Source organism: Nothobranchius furzeri, chromosome 12 (assembly GCF_043380555.1).
Source record: "Nothobranchius furzeri strain GRZ-AD chromosome 12, NfurGRZ-RIMD1, whole genome shotgun sequence".
Lineage (NCBI taxonomy): Eukaryota > Metazoa > Chordata > Actinopteri > Cyprinodontiformes > Nothobranchiidae > Nothobranchius > Nothobranchius furzeri.
Genome location: NC_091752.1, coordinates 6,231,375 through 6,253,357, shown reverse-complemented (window position 1 = coordinate 6,253,357; position 21,983 = coordinate 6,231,375). Strand labels below are relative to the sequence as shown.

General features: G+C 49.3%; 1 protein-coding gene across 1 annotated transcript in view; it reads left to right on the top strand.

Moving 5' to 3' along the window:
- Positions 1–2,024: 2,024 nt before the first annotated feature.
- pdlim1 (PDZ and LIM domain 1 (elfin)) overlaps positions 2,025–21,983 on the top strand; it is a 25,457-nt gene continuing 5,498 nt past the window's right edge. Inside the window, exons 1-6 of the mRNA XM_054749897.2 lie at positions 2,025–2,274; positions 3,594–3,745; positions 7,964–8,048; positions 8,779–8,963; positions 14,579–14,727; positions 17,709–17,826. Of these exons, the coding sequence (XP_054605872.1) occupies positions 2,182–2,274; positions 3,594–3,745; positions 7,964–8,048; positions 8,779–8,963; positions 14,579–14,727; positions 17,709–17,826 (782 nt within the window). The 5' untranslated portion in view covers positions 2,025–2,181. The remainder of the gene's footprint in view (positions 2,275–3,593; positions 3,746–7,963; positions 8,049–8,778; positions 8,964–14,578; positions 14,728–17,708; positions 17,827–21,983) is intronic.

Genomic DNA, 21,983 nt, shown 5'->3' with positions numbered 1-21,983 from the left:
CTCCGAGTCATGGACGTAGTTTTGGGGGGGTCAGGGGGGACATGTGTACCCCCCACCCCCACTTTTTCCATAGTCTTTTTCTGTCCCCAGCACTTTTTACCGTCTAAAAACAACATTACGCTATATTAAATAGACACTGGTCGAGCACAAGGACCTAGGGGAAAACATCCGCTTGTGTTGAAGTCCGTTTCATATTAGAACCATCCTTGAGGTCATCTACTGGCTCTGCTGATACATGCTAACGTGTGATTGGCCATTCCTGCCACCTGTGTACTTGACAGTCCTGCATTCCTGACATTGCATAAATAAGCCTCTAGGCCAGGGGTGTCAAACTCATTTTAGCTCAGGGGCCACATTGAGGAAAATCTAGTCCCAAGTGGGCCGGACCGGTAAATTAAACACAACTTTAGATTGTTTTCTTTGTTTTAATACAATCACTATAAAACAAAGCTGGAGCCTGAGAACAGTGTATTCAAAATAGTACAAGTACAACACCTGAAGTGTACTTGAAAATTTGAAGAAAAAAAAAATATATATATAATATATATATATATTTATATATATATATATATATATATATATATATATATAATTAAATAAAACATTCCTTAGTGATTCAGAGCTTACTGATAACATGGCTAGATCAGTTCCATGCAGCACTTAAAGTATATTTGACTCATTTTGCTTTACATCTTTTAGCTTTCACCAGCACATCAATATCAGAAGTCACATCCTGAGTGGCGGCCAACTTCAGGATGTGATTCAAGTTCTTGTGTGAGCCTTGAGCGCAGCTTTGTATTATTTATACTCATTACAGAGGAAATTTGCTCACAAAGATAAGTTTATTTTCACTCTACATTGTAAAGTATGAAAATAAAGTTTACACAACCATCTCGCGGGCTGGAGTTAACCTGTTTGCGGGCCGGATCCGGCCCGCGGGCCGTATATTTGACACCCCTGCTCTCGACTGTACTTTTATACATAGTTATTGTATACTTACTGTAAAGACCCCCCCCCCACACACACACACACAAACACCACACACACACACACACACACACACACACACTTCTAAAGTCAAAACTACGTCCATACTCTGAATGGACTAAATTATAGCGCATATTATGAGGTTCCGAACCTCATATTGGTGGCTTCAGTTCAAACACTGAAACCCACATCATGAAATATTAAGTGTAGCTTTATCTTTTACGCTGAACCTTCAGACATGCAGACTTTGCATGTGGGCTTTTGTCTGAGCTGTGCCACAGGTGAGGCTGTTTGCTTAAGGGGCTGGTGACACACGTATTTTTGTTAAACAAGGGCAGGACTTCTGGTGAGCTTCTGTATGCTCATCTAGATGATTAAAATTCAGTAAAGGTATGACAAAAGCAATGTGTAGTTTTAAATATCAGAAAATGAAAGCAGGGTTTAGTGAGGAAGTATCTATGGGTGTGTTTAGATCAGTCTGTCTGCCAAAAGCACCCCCACCCACCCCACTTTCCTTGCAGGAATTCGGGCTTTGGGAGTGGCACAGTCCACATCCTGGGATTTTACTCTACCATAAATGGTAAGCGCGCACATAACATGATGACGTCAGGGCAGGTCTGCATCCCTAACTAAAACAGAGATCATGAGAGGGTAAAATCCGAGGAGGCACCGCTCTGCTCCACCTTAAAGAACTTTAGTTGCATGAACATTTTTCGTAGTAGACAATTAATCACTTTTAAGTAGCATCAGTTTGTCATTTTGGGACACATAATGTTTTAATAAAGCTAGTTTCTGTAATATTACTGTAACACAGGGCTCGGGTGTAGGGTAGGGGCTATTTTAGTGTTCCTGCACGTTAAAAGAGGATGATATTATACAAATATTCTCTTCTGTAGGAGCGTGCGACATTCAATAATTATTTATTTAAGAAAACAAATAACTGTACCGTCACGTGATCAAGAGCAGAGCTAGTTTGTTTACTGACATGGAAACGCGCCGTAGTGAGACATCTTCCTAATACACGATCTCCATAGTATCAGCGAGGAAACGCGGACTTGCCCAACTGAAGGTGAAGGGTCCGCCTTCTGGTTAAATGCTGGCGAGCTGCAGTCAGGCTCAGACCTCGGGCTGCTCAGGAACCGCGCCACAAGTGTGAACAAATAATCTTTTAGCTGCACTTACGACACTCACGTGATGCCTCTCCAGGTTACGTTGGAGGGTCCTGCACCCTGGGGCTTCCGGCTCGTCGGGGGCAAAGACTTCGAGCAGCCTCTGGCCATTTCTCGGGTGAGTTGAACTTTTTTTAAACATGGACTCGTGAAAAATCCACCCCGTTGTAACAGTTTCTAAAATTACAACACAGAGTGAAAGCAGAGTAAGACCTCATCTGGTAGGTTAAGTGTAGGCTAGTTAGCATTAGCTTCATCTGTTTGTTTTTTTAGCGGCGGTCAAGCGAGCCGACATCTAAACATACGGTCAAGCCAGCTGACGTTTACAAGCGGCTAGTATTTACTTGCTCGTTTACATCGTGTATTACGGTTGAGTCGTTGTTTGATCGTGCAGTCTGCAGAGCTACGTTTTTGATGAAATTGGCAGCATATTTGTCCAAAAGTATTATTTAGTTTTACATGTTTTATATTTACCGCGACAATGCAGGGATTCTTTGCATTCCTAATGTCCTTTTTGGCACTCGTAAGGAACTTTTACCGTAATATCTGATGTATGCGTGCAAGAAAATCTTTCTCTAATTTTAAACAGCCATAAACTAGTAATTTTCTCTCTGGTTGTCAGCAGACGTGGAAACCCAGCCTTTTTATGGTTGTGACATGTTTTAGCCCTTTTGCCTTTTATTTTACAACTATGAACAGTCACGCTGAGTTTTTTCTACAGATGAGTAACGGTGACGCTCCTGAAACTGTGAGGTAGCAGATTATGACTCTGCTGTGTACTTTGCCTCAGTAGGGAGTACTCTTGTTTTTTTTTCTTGTTATAAACACCACCCATGGAAATGTGAGGATGAGGAATTCCTGGACTGTGCTTTTCATTTTATCTGCTCATATCTGGATGAAAAGTCTGCCCAGTGGGCCAATAACTGATGATAAATGATAAATGACCTGCACTTGTATAGCGCCTCTCAGAGTAAGGACTCCAAAGCGCTTTACACTAGTGTATCATTCATCCATTCACACACACACACATTCATACACTGGTGGTGATGAGCTACGATGTAGCCACAGCTGCCCTGGGGCGCACTGACAGAGGCGAGGCTGCCGAGCACAGGCGCCAGCAGGCAAGGTGGGTTAAGTGTCTTGCCCAAGGACACAACAGCAGAATTATCTGTCCGGAGCCGGGATCAAACCTGCAACTTTCCAATTACTGGACAACCCGCTCAACCTGTTGAGCCACTGCTGCCTGTTCCTAAGTGGCTCTGCTACCGTTTACTGAAAACTCAACAATGTGTGCAGCTTTCAGACCATAAATATTTTTCAGGAGTATTTTTCCCCAAATGTTCTACAGATGTATTAATAATTACATACAACTGTTGTGAAGGTGTCCAGTACCCCCAAACCTACTGATGAGTACTTCCGTAATGTTCTTTGTTGCAGGTGAACCCTGGGAGTAAAGCAGCTGAAGCCAACCTGCACATGGGGGACATCATTGTTTCCATCAACGGAGAGGCAACCGAGAACATGACTCACTTGGAGGCACAGAACAAGATCAAAAATTGCGTTGACGGAATGGTGCTCTCTATAGACAGGTGGGCTGTCTGAACCACGTTGGTCTCTGCTTTTTGCAGATGATGTGGTCTAGGGCTGCAACAAACGATTATTTGGATCATCAGTGAATCGGGTGGGGTCTCGACTCTATTAAACGGATTAAACGGGAAAATTTAAATCAATCAAACTTTATTTAGAAACCGCTTTTCATACAAAAAATGTAACTCAGAGTGCTTTACAGGTTAAAAAGACCCCACATATCCCACAAATGTCATTAACTAAATTACTTAATTAAAAACTACTAGGGAAACATTTTCTCTCTCTCCTCTCTTTACTTTATTAACAACAAAACATGATTAGAAAACAGTTCAATAGCATGCGAAACAACACGTAGTATATCCATGATTAAACTATGATCAGTACAGTTTGATGTATTTCATTGACATGTTCCATAGTAAGCGACTGGAAATGCTAATAACATTTAATTTCTACTGCTAAAAATGTAATGGTGACATATTTAGGATGCACGGTTTGGCAATAATCCAGTTTAAATTATGTTCACAGATAGACGCATTTGTGAATTAGATGCTACAGGGGCTTGCCATAATCCCGCTGCGGTGTGCAGCAGAGCAGACTCAATCCTGACAGCAGTTGTTCTGCTCCGTAGAGCTGCAGACAGCTAAGAATAAACAGGATGGTGAGGTCTTTTCTTCCACATAGAGTTTAAATGTTCTTAGTTTCGCAACCATCGTGTTTTTATTGTGAGCCTGCTACCCGCTAGCATTAGCTAGTCTGCCCGTATTTGCGCTTTTGATCCCAAATTGTTTCTGCCTTTGTGTCTTTGCTGGTATCCGTTTTCCTCCACAGCACCTAGATTAGCACACGGTGCGTCAGTAAGCGTGTCGTTCCTCATCAAAACACCGGCTTTCTCTCTCCTGATCTGCCTCCATCTGCTCTGTTGCCTCCTACACAAGAACTTCGCACATTCACTGTTAAATAAAGGTTGCGCAACACAACAAATCGATGACGAAATGCGTTACCAATGCATTTCGTCGTCGATTTTTATCGATTCTTTGTCGCAGCCTTAATGTGGTCTTGTTGGCTTAACCGGACAGCGATCTCCATCTTTCGCTGGAGCGGTTCGCAGCTGAGTGTGAAGCAGCTGGAATGAGAATCGGCTCCTCTAAATCGGAGAACATGGTCTTAAATCGGAAAAGGGTAGAATGCCTTCTCCAGGTCAGGTTTGAGGTCCTGCCTCGAGTGGAGGAGTAAGTGTCTCAGGGTGTTGTTCACGAGGGAAAGATGGAGCTCGGAGTTGACCCGCTGCTCCTCCACGTCGAGAGGAGCCAGTTGAGGTGGCTCGGACATCTGGTCAGGATGCCTCCTGGACGCCTCCCTGGCAGGGGCGGATTTAGGACTGAAGAAGATCCGCGCGCGTGACACGCACTAGTCAACATCATATATATTACAAATCACAAATATTTTCAAGTAAGACTCACAAACCGGAGTCAACACCAGTCTCATCAAAGCTGGGGTTCTGTCGCGGTACTTTTTGACTAAAAACGTCTTTATATCCATCTTCACATTTGCGTTTCAGACAGAGACTAGAAGAAGCCAGGCACTGTAGAAGAAGCCGGCTGCTGAAGGGCTTCTACAGTGGTGGAGGCTCAGGCAGGCTGTATACAAACTACTGCCAGCTGCTCCCTCTCTGTTGGACTTTGGTACTGCATGTTACTTCCGCGATTTAGATTCGGGGCTTTTCATGAAACATCCGGGGGTTCAGCCCAAGTAGCCGGGCCTAACGCCGCCCCTGCTCCCCGGTGAGGTTTTCTTGGCACATCCAACTGAGAGAAGACTCAAGGGAAGACCCAGGACATGCTGGGCGGACTATGTCACTCACCTGGCCAGGGAACGCCTTGGGTTTCCCTCGGAAGAGCTGGCCCAAGTGGCTGGGGAGAGGGAAGTCTGGGCGTCTCGACTTAGGCTACTGCCCCCGTGACCCGATTCCAGATAAGCGATGAAGATGGATGGATGTGGGAAGACTGGCTGACCCCACCCACTCGATATTGACATGAATAATAAATGAGCTGTGAGCTAATTGGCCGGTTTACACAAACAACTTCTCTATGATGCTGCATTCCCAGGACATCCTGGAACTTTACATGCGTGCTTTGACATTTTCCTCTTGTCCAACAAAGATGTTGGCAGTAGGGCTGCAACAATTATTTGGATCATTGATTAATCGAATGGGGTCTCGACTCGATTAATCTGATTAAGCGGGAAAATTTAAAAACTGCTAGGGAAACATTTTTTCTCTCCTTCCTTTACTTTAACAACAGAACATGATTAGAAAACAGTTCAATAGCGTGCAAAACAACATGCATGTTGCACTTTGGACTGTTTCTGCCTTTGCTGGTATCCGTTTTCCTCCACAGCACCTAGATTAGCACATTGTGCACCGGTAAAAAGTGTCTTCCTTACACAATAACAAGCAACTTACCTTTGCTCAATAAAGTTCTGGAGAAAAAGGTAACTTGAAAAGATGTTGCACCACTGTTGCATCTAAACACGGCTCATCGCACACATGCGACATATGTCTCTCTCGGTCTGATCTGCAGCCGCGTACAGATGAGCTGACGTGAACCCTGTTGCGTAAAGGTTGCGCCACACGAAAAATGTTGCACAACACATCGAATCGATGACGAAATCTGTTGCCAACACATTTCATCCTGTATATGTGAGTATAAAGTGTCGCCACGGTCCATTGACGGCATTTAGTCATGGGGTGGGATCTACAGTTGTCTTTCAAACCGTCTCCACATGCTATTGGACAACAAACTTGACATAGATGCCAGTCAATGATGCAGTCCGCTATATTCTGTCAAAGAAGATGGAAATACGTCCTTTTTCTAGAGGACCTTAAGTACTTCTATCTGCTCTTGACTCGAAGGAAAGCCCAAGTCTAAATAGTTCAAAGTGGATGCCAAAGCTGTTTCAAATGAGCCGTCGCCATCTTTGTTTTTTCAGTAACGTCCCACCCACCAGTAGAGCGCTGTGATTGGCCCAACACACCAGCAGAGCGCTGTGATTGGCCCAACACACCAGCAGAGCGCTGTGATTGGCCCAACACACCAGTAGAGCGCTGTGATTGGCCCAACACACCAGTAGAGCGCTGTGATTGGCCCAACACACCAGTAGAGCGCTGTGATTGGCCCAACACACCAGTAGAGCGCTGTGATTGGCCCAACACACCAGTAGAGCGCTGTGATTGGCCCAACACACCAGTAGAGCGCTGTGATTGGCCCAACACACCAGTAGAGCGCTGTGATTGGCCCAACACACCAGCAGAGCGCTGTGATTGGCCCAACACACCAGTAGAGCGCTGTGATTGGCCCAACACACCAGTAGAGCGCTGTGATTGGCCCAACACACCAGCAGAGCGCCGTGATTGGCCCAACACACCAGCAGAGCGCCGTGATTGGCCCAACACACCAGCAGAGCGCCGTGATTGGCCCAACACACCAGCAGAGCTCCGTGATTGGCCCAACACACCAGCAGAGCGCCGTGATTGGCCCAACACACCAGCAGAGCGCCGTGATTGGACCGGTCCCAGACTGTCCGAAGCTGTGGAGGTTCCGGTGGAGTGTGGCTAGACCATCCATTTGCTTCGGCCACCTGACGGCCTAGATCGGGGCGGGCAGTCCTGATCCTTAAGGGCCGCTGTCCTACATGTTTTAGTGTTTTCCCTGTTTCAGCACACCTGATTTCAATCAGCAGGTGATTAACCGGCTCCTGCAGAGCCTGATGAGCTGCAGGTGAATCAACTGTGTTGGAACCGGCAAACAACAAAAAGATGTAAGAAACCAGCTCTCGAGGACTGGAGGTTCCCACTCCTGCTATAGGTTCTGGGTAAATGGTCTGTTTTTGATATAGCGCCTTCTAGAGTCTTGAACCCCCCAAGGCGCTTTACAGCACAGTCATAGTGATGAGCTACGATGTAGCCACAGCTGCCCTGGGGCACACTGACAAGAGGCCAAGTGTAGGCGCCACCGGTCCCTCCGACCACCACCAGCATGTAAGGTGGATTAAGTGTCTTGCCCAAGGACACAACGGCATACTGAGCGGGGCTCGAACCTGCAACCTTCAGATTATGGGGAGTGCACTTAACTCCTGTTAAATCCAGGAATTTGTGAAATGACCGTACGTGTACTCCTTTTAGGAATTCTGGACCTTTAACCCTTTTATTTATCCTTCCTCAGGTCGGAAAGTAAGCTGTGGTCTCCGCTTTCATCGGAGGAGGGGAAAACAAATCCGTACAAGATGAACCTGACCTCGGAGCCCCAGGTGAGCGTCGCCATCGGGTCCGTCCTCTAACTTTCTGTTGTTTGGAAACGTAACCGCATCTCCACTTTCAGCGGAACATTTTCCACGCTGCGGCTAAAAAGGAAGGATGTGGCAAACTTCTTGTTGTTGTTGCTTCCCAACAGGTTTCCTAGGAGACAGTAGTTTATCAGCCTGGTTCCTGCTGCAGGGAAGCAGTTGAAGCCAAAGTGTGATGTCATGTAGGAAACTGTGTCCCAGGCTTGTTTGTGTTTCGTGTGAAAAATCAAATGTTTGGCTCTCTCACAGACACACACACACACACGTACGTAGCAACACGTGTTTCGAGCATTTGGTATGTTTTCCACTGTTCACACACGCTTTCTAGCCCGCAGGCATCTTTGTATTTATTTATTTTTTGCACTATTTGGCTAATTCTAGTCCAGATGCCTGAAGCATGAGCTACAGTCGGAGGTATTTGTGCTGTGCTGCATGAGGTAGTGTCCGTGGTATTTATGTGTCTAATTATGGGATGGCATGCCAACTTCATTATGTGTTAGGATTGCAAACGTTTTGAGAAAGGTGTTGAGGATGCGTTTAAAACCAGCAGAAATACTGAATTTCATAACCTAAAATCTGTTTTGAAGTGCACGTTTGTGTGCAAACGTGACATTTTTAGATTCAAAAAGTTGTGTTCCTCACTAAATTTTAATGTCTCCTTTTTTTTTTTTTTTTTTTTTTTTTTACCTCCCAGGAGGTGAAACACATCGGCTCTTCTCATAACAGGAGCGCTCTGCCTTTCTCTGGGTTTGGCACCAAAGTGGTGACCAACCAGTACAACAGCCCCTCTGGTCTGTACTCCTCAGAGAACATCAAGAACTTCAACTCGGCCCTGGATGAGGTGAAGACTGCAGCTGCAGCCGGCGACTCCACCAAAAAGTGAGCTTCACCGGAACCTGTGTGTGTGTGTGTGTGTGTGTGTGTGTGTGTGTGTGTGTGTGTGTGTGTGTGTGTGTGTGTGTGTGTGTGTGTGTGTGTGTGTGTGTGTGTGTGTGTGTGTGTGTGTGTGTGTGTGTGTGTGTGTGTGTGTGTGTGTGTGTGTGTGTGTGTGTGTGTGTGTGTGTGTGTGTGTGTGTGTGTTAGGGGTTGTATCAACTAGTCGACTTCACTGCTCTGTAGTGACTTGTTATGCCTGTCATCGACTAGTCGCTGTCACGTGATAATGACCGACAAGATGCAGTCCTCGGAAAAGACAGCAGGTGACGAGACCCTGCGCGTCGGGAGGCGACGCGCTGTGCCAGAGCGTCGGTATCTGACGCCCGCCGTAAAACGGACATTTGACCGAATTGTGACCTTTACCCTCTTGCAATTTAACCTTCCCCTCACCCCCATCCTAACCTTAACCAGCTTGCACATGCAAAGCAGTGGAGAGGGGGGAAAAGAGGTAAAGAAGGTTGGAATGGGTGGAGAAATGCCGGGTCTGAGGAGAGCTAACGGGGCTTCAGGTGTGGAGGACAGTGGAGGGAGCAGCCATGTTCTCTGCTTCAGAGACAGCGTCCATGAGGAAAAGACAGGAAGCGGATCTGAAGGTTGAAGAGATCAAGATGTTGAGGTTCTCTTTGGGAATGACGAGGATGGATGGATCAGGAATGATTCCGTCAGAGGGACAGCTCACGTTTCCACTATCGGAAGTTCTGGGTAATTTCCCCAGACCTCTGCAGTAGGACTGGACAACAATTCAACAACGATATCGATCAATAGACAAGTGATTCAATAGGAAAAAAATGGATCAAGAAAAACGTCAATAAAAGTTTCCTTTTTCCATTATGGGCTATTGGGAAGCTTCATACTAGAGTCATTACTGACACCCAACTAGGGCTGCTCGATTATGGCAAAAACAATAATCACGATTATGGTGTCTGAAATTGAGATCACGATTATTTAGGACGATTTTTCTATTTATGATGATTTTATTTGTTTTTATTCAGTCATAAAATTGCTCAGGGCACAATCAGGACAAAAATAAGACACAAGATGATCACTAAAATAACTCCTGGTTCCCAGGATAAAAAGACCAGTATACTTACAGGTGCTGGCCAGTAAATTAGAATATCATCAAAAGGTTGAAAATATTTCAGTAATTCCATTCAAAACGTGAAACTTGTACATTATATTCATGCAATGCACACAGACCAATGTATTTCCGATGTTTATTACGTTTAATTTTGATATTTATAGGTGACAACCAATGAAAACATCAAATCTGGTATCTCAGAAAATTAGAATATTCTAAAGGCCAATGAAAAAATGTTTGTTTCTCTAATGTTGGCCAACTGAAAAGAATGAACATGAAAAGAATGTGCATGTATAGCACTCAATACTTAGTCGGGGCTCCTTTTGCCTCAATAACTGCAGTAATGCGGCGTGGCATGGACTCGATCAGTCTGTGGCACTGCTCAGGTGTTATGAGAGCCCAGGTTGCTCTGATAGTCGTCTTCAGCTCCTCTGCATTGTTGGGTCTAGCGTATTGCATCCTCCGCTTCACAATACCCCATAGATTTTCTATGGGGTTAAGGTCAGGCGAGTTTGCTGGCCAATCAAGGACAGGGATACCATGGTCCTTGAACCAGGTGCTGGTGGTTTTGGCACTGTGTGCAGGTGCCAAGTCCTGTTGAAAGGTGAAGTCTGCATCCCCATAAAGTTGGTCAGCAGCAGGAAGCATGAAGTGCTCTAAAACTTCCTGGTAGACGGCTGCATTGACCCTGGACCTCAGGAAACAGAGTGGGCCAACACCGGCAGATGACATGGCACCCCACACCATCACTGACGGTGGAAACTTTACACTGGACCTCATGCAACGTGGATTCTGTGCTTCTCCGCTCTTCCTCCAGACTCTGGGTCCTTGATTTCCAAAGGAAATGCAGAACTTGCTTTCATCAGAAAACATAACTTTGGACCACTCAGCATCAGTCCAGTCCTTTTTGTCCTTGGCCCAGGCGAGACGCTTCTTGCGCTGTTTCATGTTCAAGAGTGGCTTGACACACGGAATGCGACACCTGAATCCCATGTCTTTCATGAGTCTCCTCGTGGTGGTTCTTGAAGCGCTGACTCCAGCTGCAGTCCACTCTTTGTGGATCTCCCCCACATTTTTGAATGGGTTTGTCGTCACAATTCTCTGCAGGGTGCGGTTATCCCTAGAGCTTGTACACTTTTTTCTACCACATTTTTTCCGTCCCTTCGCCTGTCTGTTAATGTGCTTGGACACAGAGCTCTGCGAACAGCCAGCTTCTTTAGCAATCACCTTTTGTGTCTTGCCCTCCTTGTGCAAGGTGTCAATGATTGTCTTTTGGACAGCTGTTAAGTCAGAAGTCTTCCCCATGATTGTGGTGCCTTCAAAACAAGACTGAGGGACCTTTTAAAGGCCTTTGCAGGTGTTTTGAGTAAATCAGCTGATTAGAGTGGCAGCAGGTGTCTTCTATATTCAGCCTTTTCAGAATATTCTAATTTTTTGAGATACCAAATTTGGAGTTTTCATTAGTTGTCACTTATGAATATCAAATTTAAATGTAATGAACATTGGAAATACATTGGTCTGTGTGCATTGCATGAATATAATGTACAAGTTTCACGTTTTGAATGGAATTACTGAAATATTTTCAACCTTTTGATGATATTCTAATTTACTGGCCAGCACCTGTATAGCTCATAGTCTATGACCCAAGGGCTATAGACCTTGGTTTAACTCATTTAAGTCTAACCAGTACAGACCCAAATACCAATATCTTGCAAATACTGACAGCAAGAATTATACAGTGGCATTTATAACAAATACATGCAAATAAATTGATGTTCACAAAATGTTGCATAACATTTATTTAGTCATGTCAAGGTGCTGTAGGAGCGTGCACTAGCACCGTGTCCTCAGAGAGATTAGTTATCATTTATCAGCGTGAGGAACTTATTTCTACATTATTTATAAACTATTTATTTACAAGTCCATCAGTTAATGTAATAATTGTCCCAACCACAGCTGCACCCCCCAACCCGGTCTCACAGCAATCAGTGGCAAGCTGCACATGTGTTTAGCACGCCGCACGCGCACATTTAGCCGTTTTTATCGGCTCAGGAGTCCACAGGTGCGGTGTGTGTGTCACTCACTCTGGTTAATCCAACAGGGAGCCGGCTCCGAGAGCCGTTTCTGTAGCAACTGATACATCACTACATCATTCCCTTTCCTAATGTCCAGAAGAACGGTCCGGAGCGCAGGCGGAGTGTTTAGCTAACCTGCAGGAAATGTCGACGACAGTTATCCAGAAAGTAGCTAAGGGTTACCAGAGATGTTTCTGAGGTGTTCGCTAGGTACTTTTAAGATTTAAAAGTCAAGAAGGGGGTCTGAAAAGCTGTTAGAAATAGCATCAAAGTCGCTAAGTTGGCAACACTGTGGAGGAGCGCTTCATTTGCAACTCAGGGCAGCGCAAGTGGGAGGAGCAAATAATCAGCTTGTTTTGTTTTTTATAATCGTTCAAAACTCAGATCGTAATCGTGATTAAAATTTGATTAATTTGACCAGCCCTACACCCAACCAATCAAAACCACCGACCCAAGCACGCTCCGTCAACAAGCCCTCCCCTCTCAAACCTACACAGACAGCAGTGTGACGTAAACACGATGTTGCAGCAAGGAGAGAACGGTACTTCACCAGTGTGGCAATATTTTCATTCTTACAAGTCTGACAAAAACAAACAACGGTGGCTTGCTACAGAGAAGCAACAAAAAACAAGTCTGGCAATGCAGCCAACTTGTTTATCATGAAGTGATGGCCTAAGATGGCCAGGGCTGCAATAGTCAACATTTTTATATAGTTTTCAATAATTGTTGGTATCGATCAATGTGATGTTTTTTTATCGATGAGCCTTTTTTCTACATCGTCCAGCTCTACTTTGCAGCCTGCACGTGTCTCTGATTCACCGGGCCAGCCTGAAAAGTCCACCTTCTGCACCATTTCAGGGATCAACTGAGTTTGTTCTCGGAAATAACCCAGTAGTCGCAGTGACTCGGGGTTAACTCTTGCTGATTGGTCCTAGCTCAGTAGGAAATGGCATCAGCAAAAGCTGCTGGTGGGGCAGAATGCTTCCGGAGGCTACATACACCTACCTCCGGCATCAGCTTCTGGTAGAAAACAGACGGTGAAACTCTAGGATTAGAAAATCCTGACAGATCTACGTCACACTGTCACTTAACATTCATGGACTCACCCATCTGGACTCACGACGGGGAAGGCTGCTGTTGGTTTAGTGTCCAGGAAACACCAAAAGCTAACCATTAGCATTATCAACTCCACCACATAGCAGAACTCCTCCAAGCTTGTTATTTGTGGAGATAAAGCATCAAAGTTGCAGAGCAAACAGTCAGTGGTAGAGTCGTGTTGCTGTTAGCCAATCAGAGGCGAGGTGTCCACATATCAGGAAATAAGATTCCAGATCCTGCCATCTGAAGCCGCTTTCTCCTCCGGCTAACTTCCTGAAACAGGCGCATCAGAGCTTTTTTATCCCTAGAGTACGACTTACGAGGCATTCAAAAATAACGATCAAAAGAGTGAAGCACACCTATCGGGGAGTAAAGCTTGGTTTATGCTTGACGCATTCACCTTCCACGTGGTGATGCGGCTCGCGGATGGAACGCGCTTCACAACTCGCAGCGTTTATGGTTCGTGCGGCTCGTCTCTGCGGTGAGCCAATATTCTCCCAAACTGTAGGGGGCAGCATGGAGCTCTACAGCATGCATCCAACCCTACACCATAGTAGAAGTAGAAATTACTGTTTACAACATGGCATTCCAGCATTTTTAACAGCGTCCTCGTCTTTTCCGACAGTGCGAGCTATTTCTCTCCAAGAATTATTAACAACATGTTGATCACGGTGATCTCTGAGAGCTGAATCATACAAATGTCTGTATTTACGAACCTCTGCCATAACTAGTCCTTGCCAGTCCGCCATGTTTTTACGCGTCCGACCGTCCGCGTGGTTAGAATTTCCTAGGTGCGCGGTGAGGAAATTTTGGGCCGTGTGGAGGGGCGTGGTTTTTAAGATGACTCAAAATGACGCAACTTTTCCGTGCGGAGCCGTGCGGACCTCGCGGACGCGTCAAGCATAAACCAACCTTAAGACTCAATATCCTGCTGTGTTTTGCCCCGCTGTCCTCCGGCTGACTTCTACGTCCTGAAACAGGTGCACCAGAGCTATGTTCCCCCTACAAGGCATTCATTCCCACTAGAGACCACTGCAAATGTATTCAAATACGAGTAAAGGTGACCTTTAAGTATAGATTTTATACACAGTAATGATATGAAAACATTAGTGTGAAGATCGCAGCAGTTAAATGTCTTTATTGGAGCATTCTTTAGGAAACTGGTCATTTCTGGTCATCTGTAGAGCAGAGGGGACCAACTCCAGCCCTCCAGGGCCACAGTGTTTTCTGAACATCTGAGAGTAGAACATTAAATGTTTCCTCCTGAGAGGGTTGGTGTGGATCCAATAGTTTGTGCGTTTTCACAGAGCTCCATCAGAACACCCAGCGCCGGCGGGTCGCCCGGCCGTAGCAGCAGATTCAGAGGTGTACAAGATGCTGCAGGAGAACCAAGAGTCCGACGAGCCGCCTCGACAGTCCGCGTCGTTCAAGGTGCTTCAGGATATCCTCGATACAGGTACAGAACTGGTTACAGGTTCTCCAGTCAGACACAGGGATGTTGGTCTCTTTTTTTATTAGATTACTTAGAAGATTTAGCAAAACCTCCAGAATCAAATCAAATCAACTTCATTTATATGCAACTCAAAGTGCTTCACAGATTAAAATGGCCCCATAGATCCCATAGTCCCATCTCGCTCGCACGCACACACACACACGCACACACACACACACACACACACACACACACACACACACACACACACGAACAACAGAGTAAACAATAGGCTGGGTTCAGATGGGTCAGGTAATAGACGACACATCATCAGTGGAGCCATCTGCCTCGACAGCAACAGATCCACAGCAGCAGCCAAGACACCAGCCCATGACGCCCAGGGAGGGAGGGCGGAGACCCCCACCAAGACACCAGCCCATGACGCCCAGGAAGGGAGGGCGAAGACCCCCACCAAGACACCAGCCCATGACGCCCAGGGAGGGAGGGCGAAGACCCCCACCAAGACACCAGCCCATGACGCCCAGGGAGGGAGAGCGGAGACCCCCACCAAGACACCAGCCCATGACGCCCAGGGAGGGAGGGCGGAGACCCCCACCAAGACACCAGCCCATGACGCCCAGGGAGGGAGGGCGGAGACCCCCACCAAGACACCAGCCCATGACGCCCAGGGAGGGAGGGCGGAGACCCCCACCAAGACACCAACCCATGACGCCCAGGGAGGGAGGGCGGAGACCCCCACCAAGACACCAACCCATGACGCCCAGGGAGGGAGGGCGGAGACCCCCACCAAGACACCAACCCATGACGCCCAGGGAGGGAGGGCGGAGACCCCCACCAAGACACCAGCCCATGACGCCCAGGGAGGGAGGGCGGAGACTCCCACCAAGACACCAGCCCATGACGCCCAGGGAGGGAGGGCGGAGACCCCCACCAAGACACCAGCCCATGACGCCCAGGGAGGGAGGGCGGAGACCCCCACCAAGACACCAGCCCATGACGCCCAGGGAGGGAGGGCGGAGACTCCCACCCAAGACACCAGCCCATGACGCCCAGGGAGGGAGGGCGGAGACCCCCACCAAGACACCAGCCCATGACGCCCAGGGAGGGAGGGCGGAGACCCCCACCAAGACACCAGCCCATGACGCCCAGGGAGGGAGGGCGGAGACCCCCACCAAGACACCAGCCCATGACTCCCAGGGAGGGAGGGCGGAGACCCCCACCAAGACACCAGCCCATGACGCCCAGGGAGGGAGGGCGGAGACCCCCACCAAGACACTAGCCCATGACGCCCAGGGAGGGAGGGCGGAGACCCCCACCAAGACACTAGCCCATGACGCCCAGGGAGGGAGGGCGGAGACCCCCCACCAAGACACCAGCCCATGACGCCCAGGGAGGGAGGGCGGAGACCCCCACCAAGACACCAGCCCATGACGCCCAGGGAGGGAGGGCGGAGACCCCCACCAAGACACCAGCCCATGACGCCCAGGGAGGGAGGGCGGAGACCCCCACCAAGACACCAGCCCATGACGCCCAGGGAGAGAGGGCGGAGACCCCCACCAAGACACTAGCCCATGACGCCCAGGGAGGGAGGGCGGAGACCCCCACCAAGACACCAGCCCATGACTCCCAGGGAGGGAGGACGGAGACCCCCACCAAGACACCAGCCCATGACGCCCAGGGAGGGAGGGCGGAGACCCCCACCAAGACACCAGCCCATGACGCCCAGGGAGGGAGGGCGGAGACCCCCACCAAGACAGCAGCCCATGACGCCCAGGGAGGGAGGGCGGAGACCCCCACCAAGACAGCAGCCCATGACGCCCAGGGAGGGAGGGCGGAGACCCCCACCAAGACAGCAGCCCATGACGCCCAGGGAGGGAGGGCGGAGACCCCCACCAAGACAGCAGCCCATGACGCCCAGGGAGGGAGGGCGGAGACCCCCACCAAGACACCAGCCCATGACGCCCAGGGAGGGAGGGAGGGCGGAGACCCCCACCAAGACACCAGCCCATGACGCCCAGGGAGGGAGGGAGGGCGGAGACCCCCACCAAGACACCAGCCCATGACGCCCAGGGAGGGAGGGAGGGCGGAGACCCCCACCAAGACACCAGCCCATGACGCCCAGGGAGGGAGGGAGGGCGGAGACCCCCACCAAGACACCAGCCCATGACGCCCAGGGAGGGAGGGAGGGCGGAGACCCCCACCAAGACACCAGCCCATGACGCCCAGGGAGGGAGGAAGGGCGGAGACCCCCACCAAGACACCAGCCCATGACGCCCAGGGAGGGAGGAAGGGCGGAGACCCCCACCAAGACACCAGCCCATGACGCCCAGGGAGGGAGGGCGGAGACCCCCACCAAGACAGCAGCCCATGACGCCCAGGGAGGGAGGGCGGAGACCCCCACCAAGACAGCAGCCCATGACGCCCAGGGAGGGAGGGCGGAGACCCCCACCAAGACAGCAGCCCATGACGCCCAGGGAGGGAGGGCGGAGACCCCCACCAAGACACCAGCCCATGACGCCCAGGGAGGGAGGGAGGGCGGAGACCCCCACCAAGACACCAGCCCATGACGCCCAGGGAGGGAGGGAGGGCGGAGACCCCCACCAAGACACCAGCCCATGACGCCCAGGGAGGGAGGAAGGGCGGAGACCCCCACCAAGACACCAGCCCATGACGCCCAGGGAGGGAGGGCGGAGACCCCCACCAAGACACCAGCCCATGACGCCCAGGGAGGGAGGACGGAGACCCCCCACCACTGCCCAGGCTCTACCCGAGGAGCGCCCCGGCCGCCGCCGCAAACCACCGGCCCCAGGGCAGAGGGCTCCGCAGAGGAAACACTGGAGGATTAAAATGTATAACATGTAAAATAACAAAAGCTAATATGGATAGAAAGTAACTGATAAACAGTGATTATAAAGATAGTAAAAGAAAACAATCACATAAAAACACTAAGATTTACTCTCCGAACATTTTTTTTTTGTGTACAGGTGATTCTGATAAACCATCGGGCTTCAGGAGCGTGAAAGCACCCACGACGAAAATCGGATCGTCGGTGGGGAACAAGGAGAAGTTACCCATCTGTGACAAATGTGGATCAGGGATCGTGTAAGTAGCAGCAGCGTTAGGAGGAGTTTTTCCCGTCTCTCCACAAAATCAGGAAAAACAAAAACTGTCACTCGTGATGGAAAGGCTCGCTGAAACGCCAACAAACTCCGAAAAATTCTAAACACGAAGCCGAGTGCAAAGTTCAGGGCAGAACATTAACCCCGAGGTTTTTATTCAGCTAGAAAATACATTTTCTGTAAGTTTTGTCGGCACACGATCGATTGGACGTGTAAGAAAACTGAATTATATCCATACAGACCTGCCAACCTGCACACGTTTTGCGTAGCAAGTACGCAGTTTGGCGTCTAATTACGCCGGTACGACTCACCCCTCTAAACCATGCAAAAAGCTGCAGACACGTGAGTTCTGTAGCAAATGTGTACGTCTGCTACTCATGTCTGACAACACGACTCCGCAGTGTGGTGAAGAAGTTTAAGCCAATCATCGTAGAAAAGGCCCTGTACAAGTATGCAGACGACATGGCACTGGTGGCATCAGTGAAGACATCGGAGGACCTGTCTAAATATCAGCAGGCGGTCAGCAATCTGGTCCAGACATTTGGAGACTTTCACCTGGGGCTGAATATCTCAAAAACTAAAGAAATGTGCTGTGGGGCGGTCAGTGAGGCAGACACGTCCCTGTTCGAACCCCTCAGCATACAGGGTCAGCCTGTGGAGCAGGTTCAGTCATTCCTTTGCAAATCACAGCAACGGTGTCTACAAGAATGATGATAAATGACCCGCACTTGTATAGCGCCTCTCAGAGTAAGGACTCCAAAGTGCTTTACACTACAGTGTATCATTCATCCATTCACACACTGATGGTGATGAGCTACGATGTAGCCACAGCTGCCCTGGGACGCACTGACAGAGGCGAAAGAAAGCACTGCAAAGACTCCACCTGCTAAGGAAGTTAAGAGCACTCAGTGTGAACAAGGACATCCTAACAATAAATCACTGATTGAATCCATTCTAACTTTCAATATTACAGCTTGGTATAACTTTCTTACAGTTAAAAACAAAACTCAACTCTCTCGTATTGTTAAATTAGGCAGCAAAACTACAGGCTCACCTCAGATCCCACTTTCTGTTCTTCACGAGCGAGCAGTACACAGGAAGGCTACCCCGATCAGTGCAGACTCAACCCATCCATGAACCCACATTTTCAGTTACTTCTGTCAGGAAGGAGGTTCAGGGTTCCATTGGCCAAGAAATGTGTCTATAAGGAATCATTTGTTCTCTCCGCAATTAAAATTTTGAATTCTTAACGTTTTATTTTTTTTTACGATGATAACATTTTAATACCTTTTTAATTGTCTTTTATATATTTTGTGTGAATGCGATATGGATTGTATTGTAAGGTGAGCCATGTCAAAGGCGAATTTCTGCCTCAATTCGAGGTGGACGATAAAGTCTATCTATCTATCTATCTATCTAAAAGTGGACAATAACAATTCTGCCTTACCTGTGACGTAACAGCCCCGCCCCCTCCTCCGGTTCCCACTCGCTGCTGTTCTGTTGTTTAAAACGGTAAACTCTCTCTGCGTGTGTGTGTGCGTGTGTGTGTGTGTGTCAGCGTCAGCGTACTGGCATGAGGGATGTGGATGTTTTAACACCCACAGTTTTTCTAACGAGGAGGTTAAAACCACACGTTTTACCGCAGTTTACTTCAAGAACGTTACTATCAGTCCGCTTCCTCCGCGTTTCTCACTATTTGCCCTCTCCCTCCCTGTAAACTTGCACACTTTTGCACCGATGTTACGTCCGTATTCCGTGTATGTGTGTTTGTATATAAATATATTATATATATGTATATAGGTGTGTGTATATATGTATATATGTGTGTGTGTGTATATAAATATATTATATATATGTATATATGTGTGTGTGTGTATATATATATATCTCTCGTCTCGTCTCGTCTTCCTCCGCTTATCCGGGTCCGGGTCGCGGGGGCAGCATCCCAACTAGGGAGCTCCAGGCCGTCCTCTCCCCGGCCTTGTCCACCAGCTCCTCCGGCAGGACCCCAAGGCGTTCCCGGACCAGATTGGAGATGTAACTTCTCCAACGTGTCCTGGGTCGACCCGGGGGCCTTCTGCCGGCAGGACATGCCCGAAACACCTCCCCAGGGAGGCGTCCAGGAGGCATCCTGACCAGATGCCCAAACCACCTCAACTGGCTCCTTTCGATCCGGAGGAGCAGCGGTTCTACTCCGAGTCCCTCCCGAATGTCCGAGCTCCTCACCCTATCTCTAAGGCTGAGCCCGGCCACCCTACGGAGGAAACTCATTTCGGCCGCTTGTATCCGCGATCTCGTTCTTTCGGTCATTACCCAAAGCTCATGACCATAGGTGAGGATTGGGACGTAGATCGACCGGTAAATCGAGAGCTTGGCTTTCTGGCTCAGCTCCCTCTTCCCCACGACAGATCGGCTCAGCGTCCGCATCACTGCAGACGCCGAACCAATCCGCCTGTCGATCTCCCGATCCCTCCTACCCTCACTCGTGAACAAGACCCCGAGATACTTAAACTCCTCCCCTTTTGGTAGGACCTCTCCCCCGACCCGGAGGTGGCAAGCCACCCTTTTCCGGTCGAGAACCATGGTCTCAGATTTGGAGGTGCTGATCCTCATCCCAGCCGCTTCACATTCGGCCGCGAACCTACCCAGCAAGAGCTGAAGGTCAGAGCTGGATGAAGCTAGGAGGACCACATCATCCGCAAAAAGCAGAGACGAGATTCTCCTGCCACCAAACTCGACACACTCCACACCACGGCTGCGTCTAGAAATTCTGTCCATAAATATGATGAACAGAACCGGTGACAAAGGGCAGCCCTGGCGGAGTCCAACCCTCACTGGGAACAGGTCCGACTTACTACCGGCTATGCGGACCAAACTCACGCTCCTCTGGTAAAGGGACTGAATGGCCCTTAACAGAAAGCCACCCAACCCATACTCCTGGAGCGTCCCCCACAGGGTGCCCCTGGGGACACGGTCATAAGCCTTCTCCAAATCCACAAAGCACATGTGGATTGGTTGGGCAAACTCCCATGCCCCCTCCATCACCCTTGCAAGGGTATAGAGCTGGTCCACAGTTCCACGGCCAGGACGAAAACCACATTGCTCCTCCTCTATCTGAGATTCAACTATCGATCGGACCCTCCTCTCCAGTACCTTGGCGTAGACCTTTCCAGGGAGGCTGAGGAGTGTGATCCCCCTATAGTTGGAACACACCCTCAGGTCACCCTTCTTAAAGATGGGGACCACCACCCCGGTCTGCCACTCCCTAGGAACTGCCCCCGATGACCACGCAATGTTGTAGAGACGTGTCAACCATGACAGCCCTACAACATCCATAGCCTTGAGATACCCAGGACGAACCTCATCCGCCCCCGGGGCTCCGCCGCTGTGTAGTTGTTTGACTACCTCAGCAACTTCTGCCCCCGAGATCGGACAGTCCATCCCCAGGCCTCCCAGCTCTGGTTCCTCCTCGGAATGAGCATTGGTGGGATTGAGGAGCTCCTCAAAGTATTCCTTCCACCGTCCGACTATAGCCTCAGTTGACGTCAGCAGCTCCCCATCCCCACTGTAAACAGTGTGAGCGAGTTGCTGCCTTCCTCTCCTGAGGCGCCGGACAGTTTGCCAGAACCTCTTTGGAGCCGATCGATAGTCTTTCTCCATGGCCTCACCAAACTCCTCCCACGCCCGAGATTTTGCCTCGGCAACTGCCACTGCTGCACCCCGCTTGGCTATCCGGTACCTGTCTGCTGCCTCCGGAGACCCACAGACCAGCCACACCCTGTAGGCCTCCTTCTTCAGCCTGACGGCTCCCCGAACCTCTGGTGTCCACCAGCGGGTACGGGGGTTGCCACCACGACTGGCACCGGCCACCTTACGACCACAGCTAGCAACAGCCGCCTCGACAATCGCAGAGTGGAACAAGGCCCACTCGGACTCAATGTCCCCCACTGCTCTCGGGACGTGGTCAAAGCTCTGCCGGAGGTGGGAGTTGAAGACCGTCTTGACAGGTTCTTCTGCCAGGCGTTCCCAGCAGACCCTCACTATGCGTTTGGGTCTGCCAGGTCTACGCGGCATGTTCCCTTGCCATCTGATCCAACTCACCACCAGGTGGTGATCAGTTGACAGCTCCGCCCCTCTCTT